The 10,463-nt window shown below is 40.4% G+C and overlaps 2 protein-coding genes across 2 annotated transcripts in view; both read left to right on the top strand.

Annotated features, from left to right (window-relative positions):
* Positions 1–389: 389 nt before the first annotated feature.
* On the top strand, positions 390–5,846 carry LOC103520448 (flocculation protein FLO11-like; the record flags this gene model as incomplete). The annotated part of the gene is made up of 5 exons (XM_008485542.3): positions 390–753; positions 845–1,466; positions 2,842–3,098; positions 3,292–3,476; positions 5,112–5,846. Coding segments are annotated over 5 exons (2,148 nt in total), but the record flags the coding sequence as incomplete, so codon positions are not given.
* Positions 5,847–8,742: 2,896 nt separating this feature from the next.
* Positions 8,743–10,463, top strand: part of LOC113472024 — a 2,703-nt gene continuing 982 nt past the window's right edge. Inside the window, exons 1-2 of the mRNA XM_026831562.1 lie at positions 8,743–9,080; positions 9,577–9,769. Coding sequence (XP_026687363.1) covers positions 9,072–9,080; positions 9,577–9,769 — 202 coding nt within the window. The 5' untranslated portion in view covers positions 8,743–9,071. The remainder of the gene's footprint in view (positions 9,081–9,576; positions 9,770–10,463) is intronic.

Genomic DNA, 10,463 nt, shown 5'->3' with positions numbered 1-10,463 from the left:
TATAGTCCTTTACCCCGCCATTACATAGTGATATTTTTTGTTTCTCCAATACTTCTAATACTTTGGATATAATTTCATGCCTTTGTGTAAATTTGAATCTGCGATCTCTTGATCATCAGGCAAGAACTTTTACTGAGCTCCCAAAACAATTTGACCAAAATTAACATTCTCATAAGAGCTTTTACTGAGCTCCCAAGACAAAGTGACCAAAATTAACATCCTTATTTGTGTTCTCTCCCCGTCCTACAGCTTTCCATTTCCGAGTACCGTCAACGTTACTGAGCTCCCAAAACAATTTGACCAAAATTAACATTCTCATTAACTGAGCTCCCAAGACAAAGTGACCAAAATTAACATCCTCATTTGTGTTCTCTCTCCCCGTCCTACAGCTTTCCATTTCCGAGTACCGTCAACGCAAGGGCACCTCCCTGACGAGTACCAGTGCAAGCTCCGGAGTACCTACCAGTGCCTCTCTCTCCTCTCCCTCCCTCTCCTCTTCCCTTCTAACCGATTCGGATGAAGAATCAGCCCGTCCCTGTTCCAAACTATTCAAGGAAGGGAGGACTTCACCCCCTACCTCGTCTTCTTCGGATGATGAAGGGGAACTACGCCATGCGAGTGTCAATGTGGGTGCTACCCGAGTGATAGAGAAATCCGTCATGGTAGATAATCTGATAGCGAAGATATCCAAGTCCGCAGACTCCCTCGCCGAGAACAAAGAATTCAAGGATCCTCTGTTCACGCGAGTACCAAGTGAGTATGATGCACGATTTCGTTCGAACTTTGTTTAGCATAAAATAGGTTTTTTACATGCAAGAGACCAATGGAAAGAAATGAAGTGAAGGAAATAAACGAAAACGAAAGTCCACCTCTGACAATGAAACCACGACGAGTACAAGTACAACAGAAGCTACGACAGGTGTGAAGAAAGAAACCGATAGTGAGAAGAAACCCACAGGAGTAACACCTGCAAGTAGTGTACAGAAGAGGAAGAAAAGTATACAGAAGCGGAAATATTCCGAGTCCAGTCAGAGTTTGGGGGAAAGTGAAGGGAACAATACAGAGGAAGATGAGGAGGACAAGGCTGGTGGGAAGGTATCCACACGACGGAGTAGTACGAGTGTTTCCAAGACACCAGGGAAGAAAGAACCTGCCACATCCAGTACGACAACACCTACCAATACACCGACCAAACTATCACGAGAAGAGAGGAAACTCGAAGCCATCATGAAGGCATTCGAGCGTATGGAAAAGTCTGCCAATAGACAAAAGGAATCCCGAGTGAGGAAAGACTCAACAACGAATGAGAAGCAAGAAGATTCTACAGCGCCAGCAGCGGCTGTCGTGAAGAACAAACCTCAACCCGCCCAGGCTGCGAAGACAAAGAGAATCGTACGCAAGCGCAAGGGAAGGTCAAAAAGTTTCAGCATTTCCTCTTCGAGTGCTAGGAGTAGACGTGCTGCTACCCGGGGGCTGTCGTGAAGAACAAACCTCAACCCGCCCAGGCTGCGAAGACAAAGAGAATCGTACGCAAGCGCAAGGGAAGGTCAAAAAGTTTCAGTATTTCCTCTTCGAGTGCAAGGAGTAGACGTGCTGCTACCCGGGGAAAATAAACGATTGTATTGGCTCTATTGTACGTAGACTTAGTGGCAAGTAAAATAAAACGCAGTCAGGTAACCACTGCCAATCATTTCCCACTTATTCGAAGAAAAAGTAAATTTATTAAATAATTTACTCATTTTATTTATTTCAGAATCGCCCAATCTGATAAATAACAATCAGACGACTGTCAACAAGAAGCCCAAGCCGGATTCTTTCCTCGAGAGGCCCAAGGAGAATCTCCTTGAGAGATTAAACCGAGAGTTCAACATTCGAATCCACGAAGGACCACCTCTCATACTACCCAAACCAAGTAAGTGCCTTTTTACACAAAAAGAGAGACTAAATTTTATGACTTGACTTGAACTCGAACCACCAACCTCCAGATCCGAAGTTCACCGCGCTAACCACTGCACCACTGAGGTTGGTTCAATCGTCAATAATTTCAATCATTTTGGCACAGATTTTTCCAATTCTTGTTCGTTTTCTCTATGATTTCAGCCCCATCTGAGTACAAATATTTCTTAACTCTTGTTTTCTCTCGTTATGATTTCAGCCCCTCCCCTCCCGCCCGGAGTTATGCCCCCCGCCCCTGTCGTAGTTACCTCTCCTCCCATGGAGTACGAAGATCTCACTTCCGACCTGTACATCCCCATAGCCAGCCGCTCTCATACCCCGCGCTCCTTGGTTCACAAGAAATAAACTAACAAACCGACTGTGATGAGAATATGACCCCGCAACAGACCGATTAGGTCATTAGGCTCAAGTACCAAACATGTGACATGGTTGACTCAGAATTGAGGTCTCAATTCTCATACCAATTTAGAGTGGAAATCCACAAGACCTTCAGTTGTGGAATCGACAGCTCAAATAATTTGGACGCCAACTTCCAGTGCAAAGTTGTCCTTGACGGCTTCTGTCACTTAACATGTGTTGGTACCAGACGCTTCAAGCTTGGAATTCTGACGACTTTGTACTCTCCTCTAGAATTGAGTTCTTATAGAGTAGGACTCTGTTGCGTTAGGACTATTATATCACTAAATTCTAGAAGTTATTATATCACTAAGTTCTAGAAGTTATTATTTCACTAAATTCTAGAAGTTACTATATCACTAAGTTCTAGAAGTTATTATATCACTAAATTCTAGAAGTTATTTAGTAGGTATATCCAAAGACTGGCTAAATTCTTGGCCAGGAGTTCCAATTTTGCTGAGTAATTTCCAAGTGTGAGATGAATGTTACCCGGGGGACACAGGGACAGAAGGAAGAGGAGAGTAGCTCAGGAGGAGAGGAAGATGAAGAACAAGAGAGCTCGGATAATTCTCTCCCCCTCAACAGTGTACAGACGCCGCCCCCTAGCTTCAAGTTACCGTTTAGTAAGAAGGGACCTGAGGACTCGAACCAAGACCCGGAGTCTCCTGAGAAACCCGCTGGAGGTTGTGCCAAGAAGCGATGGCTGAGACAAGCTATCAGTGAGGAGTGCGAGTCCCCGCGCTCTGGTGAGTAAATGTATCTTTTAGTTTAACGTATCTTCATGTATTGTTGATCTTTTTAAAGGTTTCCCAATACAAATTAATTGGTTGTCCTCTCTGTTAGTTAATCACTTAAGTTGATTAGTTGATGTTTGATGTTCACAAATGTCGGGACATTGACCATTAGGCCATTTTCCTAAAAATATTCAAATGATTTCAGATTCCCCCACCCCACTTGGAGAGTCGGCCGGGCCTCTCAAGAAACGACGTCTGGCCCGCTGTTCCCTCTCATCCGATGACAAGAACTTTACACCTCCAACTACTCCAGTACCGGACGATGACACCTCCACACCTCCGCTTGACACAGCACCCACACTCACACCCAAAACAGCCTACGCCTGTTTGGTAAGTTCCCATTTGATTCTCCTTTACTACTTTATTTATAGGTGGCGGAAAAATGTTTCTTCTGCGATAAGTCCTTATTAAATCGGAGTAATATGACCCTCCATGATGTCTAATCCTAATAATATTGAATAATATCTCCACTTTTGTAACATAAAACCCAACATGACGTTTTTCTTGCCATCCATTCATATGAAATTGGTTGGTCAAATTTGGTGACTGGCTTTAGTTCTCTTATTATTCATCTTGAAATGTACATAATGTTTTGGTCATTAAAATAAAAACGTTGACTCAAAGGAGATGATATTGCATTGTCAATCTTATAATCCTATGTACTAGATGTTCAAATGTATGAACATTGTTATAGTGAGTAGATAGCAATTTTTTAGAGTTCACCCCAGTACTGATCATTGCTCGTTTGTTTCTCTTTCATGCGTATAGGTTAGTGTTCTGAGTCAGTTTAGTAGTTAGTTACCTCTCTAAAACCTCAGTACCTCTACGTACAATAAAATGAAACCCCCAAATATAAAACCAAATCCAAGCAAGAACTTGACGTCTCATCGGATCTCAACCCAAACCCCGTGCCAAAGTCCTACAGTACACAAGTCAGGTATGCCACAGAGGTTGTTTTTATCTATTTTATATCTCTATCTCTCCTCCATTTTGATTTTTAAAACTTTTCCACGTAAAAAAAGATACACGTTTTGCATACCTTTGAGATTGGTTCGATTAATCGGGTTAGAAATGATAATATAACCCTCCGCCCTCCATGGGATTTTCATCTCAGCTCACACCTAGTTCTTTGAAAGGCATGCAATGTGAATTCAAACCTTTGTCCCTATTACTAGTTTTTATATTTGAGCAACATGTCCGTAGCTGGCTTCTAGTAGTTGAGAAAGACCTGCGTTCTGTACATAGCACCCCCCATGTCCTGTGTAAACTAAGAGGTGATGGTTTATTATGATTTGTCCTTGCAGTTTTGTTTTGATTTTGATTTTTGTTCCTTTTTACCTGCCATGGCTTTTTGTTTTTTGACCACCTTCCTCCTCTCCTGCATTTGTTTCGACTGAGGCATGAAATTTGTGTTCTCATCACACATTAGAAATAGACTTCCTTCACACAAATTCCTCGGGGGGTAGATTCATTCTGAACCATACCCTTTGTCTTCTACAAAGGATACCCATCTCTGATTCATGAGAATCAAAGCATTTACAAAATTGGTATTGCTTTTTATTAATCCAAACTTTCGGGAGGGTAGGTCGTATTACAAATTCAAACAAGGAGAATACGTTTTTTGGTGGTATTAAGGAATTTAGAATATCATACCCAAGTCTCACTCACTCCAATCCAATAAAAACACCTCTGTCGCATACTTCTGACTCTTATGAACAATTTTATATTTCAGATCTAAATAAATAAATAAATAAAATCATTCTTCCCTGTGTTGTCTTTACTTAGCAAACATTGATTTAACAACCTCAGTGGTTGTACTTGTAGGAAGAAACTTCATTGTTTCTCTTTGTAGAATGTTCGTTTCTTGTGTATTTTACTTAGACCGACTCAGAACACATCCTCCTTCAATGACTCAAGGAATAACAGTCACATCCTGAACAAGTAGTTTGATTTTCTTCTTTCCAGAGCACACCAAATGATCCTCTCCCACCATCTGTCTCGACTGAAACTGCGCCAAAAAACGTGCAATCAAAACCCGAACAATTAACTACACAAACAGAAGCAGACCGAAGCAAAACACTCCCTGCAGATAATGTTGCAGAGACATCACTAGCACCAGTACCAGTACCTACCCTGGTGAAACCCTCCACTACGAGCAATACTGAACTGACACCATCTGTAACAAACCCAACACCTGTGTCCAACCTACCACCTGTAACACAGTCAATACCTGTATCCAACTTACCCCCTGTAACATCCCACTTACCATCGACACCAATAGAAAGGGAAAGCAAAGATCCGCGACTCAGTGAACCCCTACTCCCTAACACTGTGACACCAGGGCTCCTACCCAGCACTGGCTTGCTACCACCCCGCAGGGTGCCCCCCACAACACTAGATGTCACCATCCCCCTGCTCCTCCCCCCACGTCTCTCCACGGTTCCTCACTTGGAAACGCCACAAGCGTTGGAAAGTTCCCTGCAGAACTCGACTGATTTCTCCATGCCCAACACCACGGCTGTTCTGCCCCCCTCACCCTACTATATGAGTGCCTGGCCCTCGGGCCCTGGTGCCCCTTCATCTACTGTCCCTGTACCCAGTGAAGAAACGTTCACCCCACCACCCCCCGCACCGCCTGTCAAGGAGAAGTTGATTACCAAGAGAAAGGTAAGTGTACAATGCTAAAGGCCTTCGGTTTTGAATGCTTTGTTAACCATGGAGGAATTCCGTATCTCACCCTTGAGGATTATGTTAAAATTTAGGTACCAAGGAATATTTATGGCAATTATTACCGATTGACATTATTACTATCTTTTGCGATTGTCTTTATTAAGTAAGTACTACATTTTGACTGGGCTGAGGATTATGTTAAAATTTAGGTACCAAGGAATATTTATGGCAATTATTACCGATTGACATTATTACTATCTTTTGCGATTGTCTTTTTTAAGTAAGTACTACATTTTGACTGGGCTAAGTATAGTCCTTTACCCCGCCATTACATAGTGATATTTTTTGTTTCTCCAATACTTCTAATACTTTGGATATAATTTCATGCCTTTGTGTAAATTTGAATCTGCGATCTCTTGATCATCAGGCAAGAGCTTTTACTGAGCTCCCAAAACAATTTGACCAAAATTAACATTCTCATTAACTGAGCTCCCAAGACAAAGTGACCAAAATTAACATCCTCATTAACCCGCGGCCTAGCGCTTACAAGGCAGACGCACTACCAACTAAGCTAACTAGGCTGGCTGACAAATACTTTTAGCCTGTATCAACATACCGTATTACAGACTGGTATATGGGTTAGAAAATCCTTGGACAGGTGTTTCGAGCTTTTGGCCCTCATCAACAGGTAGTATAGTCCTAACTCGATTGGACTAGAAAAAAAAGGTTTTCTGTGTGAGACATGCCTCAAAGCTCGAAATACCTGTTCAGGGATGTTATACTCACGGGGCTGGAGGGATTGAAGGTTTAAAACCCCTTGGATGCCCAGAAACAATACCCACAAAAAATTGGTCGAATTATATCTGAACTCCTCCCATGTCCAAAATGTACTTACAGAGAGGTAATTTTGACAGTGAGAGTCAAACCATCAAAATCAAGAGCGAGCGATGCGAAATGTCACTTTCAATCACAAAGTTCACAATGCGGATGGGTTGAAAGAAAAGTTCCTTAGAAATTGAACAAGGTAACACGATGTTGTCCTAGGTTGAACCTAAGCTGTCCTTTGTTCTAGCTGGTGAGAATCCATCCAGTCTACAAGAAACCAAAATACCTCGTTTATATGACTTTCACACCTTTCCCAATCCTTTCGCTACCGAATTTCGTATCGCTCATACGAAATACGCTGGCTCTTTGGCTCCATTAGGTTAATGAGTCATTCCCTTAGAGCTGGATTTAGACGGCGCGAGCGCGCGAGTCATGCTCACGAAGAATGACCAAGCTCGGGAGTCAAACTCGCTTTGAGTAAACTGTACCCACACTGAGGCTTTAGGTGTAGGGCAAACAGCCCTAAAGGACGGGTTAAGCTTATACGAAATTACGAGTCCCTATATCATCAAATTTATTTTCCCCTATAAAATCCAGATCCACAGCCCAAGTGGTTAAATGAGTAGGTGTTCTCAATTTGCAGCACAGAGTCACTTTTGCTTCGCGAGTTTATCTGGCAGAATCTTGTTATTGTTGGGATTTTCTCTTCATTAGATCTATTGAAATTTCTGTAGAAATAAGGAATATTTTTTGTTTTTCAAAATGTAAATTAATCGTTAAAATGTCAGGTTGAGGCATTAATGATAGCAGCACTAATTGGTGAAATTTTCTCTAGTGACATTTTCTTGGTATCTTTAGTATGGGATTTTCTCTTCATTAGATCTATTGAAATTTCTGTAGAAATAAGGAATATTTTTGTTTTTCAAAATGTAAATTAATCGTTAAAATTTCAGGTTGAGGCATTAATGATAGCAGCACTAATTCGTGAAATTTTCTCTAGTTACATTTTCTTGGTATCTTTAGTAATGTCAAGTAAAAAAGGATATGGCGGAAGCCGATCAACCCTGATCTTATACACAATAGACCCCTATTTCGAGAAGCTGTAAAGTCATCTGATAAACTGAAGCCACTAACTACTGTTGTCCCCAGACCCAACAGTAAATGGTCAGAGGAGAAAGGCTGACATGGGATTTTCTCTTCATTAGATCTATTGAAATTTCTGTAGAAATAAGGAATATTTTTGTTTTTCAAAATGTAAATTAATCGTTAAAATGTCAGGTTGAGGCATTAATGATAGCAGCACTAATTGATTAAATTTTCTCTAGTTACATTTTCTTGGTATCTTTAGTAATGTCAAGTAAAAAATCTGGTGTGAACATCACACGACTTTCCTTATCCTATTGAATGATGCTTATTTGAGTGTTTGATCGCGGCTCAATCGGTATTGATATCTGGAGCAGCTGCTGGGCATTAGAGATTTTTACCTTGATTCTTCTTTTGAAGTTCTTTTTTTTTTAATGTGATAGATACAAAGAAATCCCTACCGTTAGGACTGACACTTTTAATTGTAAGGCCGCCGTACACATGGAGCGTGTCAAAAAACATGGAGCCGTACACATGGAGCACTTCTGCCAGATAAACTCGCGAAGCAAAAGTGACTGTGCTGCAAATTGAGAACACCTACTCATTTAACCACTTGGGCTGTGGATCTGGATTTCATAGGGGAAGATAAATTTGATGATATAGGGACTCGTAATTTTGTAGAAGCTTAACCCGTCCTTTAGGGCTGTTTGCCCTACACCTAACCCTCAGTGCGGATACAGTTAACTCATAGCGAGTTTGACTCCCGAGTATGGTATGGTCATTCTTCGTTAGCATGACTCGCGCCGTCTAAATCCAGCTCTAAGGGAATGACTCATTAACCTAATGGAGCCAAAGAGCCAGCGTATTTCGTATGAGCGATACGGATCAATCTATTGAACTTGTTGATTGGCTCTCCCTGCTACTGAAGAGGATGTTTTTTTACTGTCTTGAAGGAGTGTATATTATGTTTACCTACTTTATAAATTTAGTCATTTATACGTAAGGACATAGATGTGAACTGAAGTGCTAGGTAGTATATGCCAAGCTGAAATAATCAAAATTAGTAACAATTTAATTATTATCAGTGAAGTAATTTAATTGATTTTGAAAACTTGAGGACTAGGTATTGAAGATTTTGGTGTTTGTTTTTTTTTACAGATCTCTAAAAACCGCAAAACGATTCTTGTCTTCAGGAGTTCCTCTCTGATAAGGAATAAGAGCAACACAAAAATAAATAATTAAAAGAAAAACTTTGATTTTGTGATTGATGTCAAATTGAATCTTATTTCAACAAGTGTCACCACAATTTAATTTTAAATTCTCAATAAATGACCGATTTTATTGGTCATGGCTTTGGTAAGTACATAAGTTCTTCCTGATATTTTAATTTTCTTTTAAATTTATCTAGGTACTGAAGTAGGTATCAAAACTTGAATTTTTTGCTTAGTAATGTAACTACCTACATCTTAAAAGATTTGTAACATTTTATATTTTTAAACCTACACATCTAATGGTTTGATACATGCCGCCACCTCATATTGTCGATGTTATTTCTACATGAAAGAAAAGTAATAAATCTTATGAAATTTCCAGATTTTCCTGCTATACTCGCTTTTGACCATGTCCTCCGATAAGTAATAATAATTTTTTTTTTTTTTTTTTTTTTTTTTTCGTTCTGTGCATTGTGCACTGACATATTATTGTATTTATTTACAATCAAATTAATCTACTTTAGGCATTTTATATTTTTAAACCCACACATCTAATGGTTGGATACGTACATGCCGCCACCTCATATTGTCGATGTTATTTCTACATGAAAGAAAAGTAATAAATCTTGTGAAATTTTCAGATTTTCCTGCTATCCTCGCTTTTGACCATGTCCTCTGTTCATGCTACACCAGAGACAATGCAAGACGTATTCTCTGGAGTGGTCAGTCTTCATCCTAGGACGTCTCGTGATGTGCCCAAATATATGCTCGAGATGTACTGGCGAAACCAATATCCTGATGATGACGTCATCAAGAGCTTTCTACCTCAAGAAGGTAACTGAAAATTTCCGTTAGTTTCTCAATATATGCTCGAGATGTACTGGCGAAACCAATATCCTGATGATGACGTCATCAAGAGCTTTCTACCTCAAGAAGGTAACTGAAAATTTTCGTCAGTGCGTAACTCGCTAGACTTGTATGGATGAGGTCCCGGGTTTAATTCCTGGCAGAAGTAACTCGATTTTCATGTGACAAATCTTAATCCTCGCTCCCTTAATCATGATGTTATTGACAGTTTCGCATAGTTTGGGGGACTTGAAACAGGGAGAATACCAGCCTTTCCAATTTCCAATTCTAACGAAATAGCAAAGGGTGAGGGCGAAGGGCATCCACTAGTAAAATTTTTGTAGCCAAAACCAAATGTCAGCCTAAACCAATCACTTTATCCTGATGATGACGTCATCAAGAGCTTTCTACCTCAAGAAGGTAACTGAAAATTTCCGTTAGTTTCTCGGTAGACTCGTATGATGAAGTCCCAGGTTCAATTCCCGGCAGAAGTAACTCGATTTTCATGTGACAAATCTTAATCCTCGCTCTCTTAATCATGATGTTATTGACAGTTTCGCATAGTTTGGGGGACTTGAAACAGGGAGGATACCAGAATTTCCAATTCTAACGAAATAGCAAAGGCTGAGTGCGAAGGGCATCCACTAGTAAAATTTTTGTAGCCAAAACCAAATGTCAGCCT

The sequence above is a fragment of the Diaphorina citri genome, unplaced genomic scaffold (genome assembly GCF_000475195.1).
Source record: "Diaphorina citri unplaced genomic scaffold, Diaci psyllid genome assembly version 1.1 scaffold3633, whole genome shotgun sequence".
Classification (NCBI taxonomy): domain Eukaryota; kingdom Metazoa; phylum Arthropoda; class Insecta; order Hemiptera; family Psyllidae; genus Diaphorina; species Diaphorina citri.
This window is presented reverse-complemented; position numbering and strand designations above follow the sequence as displayed.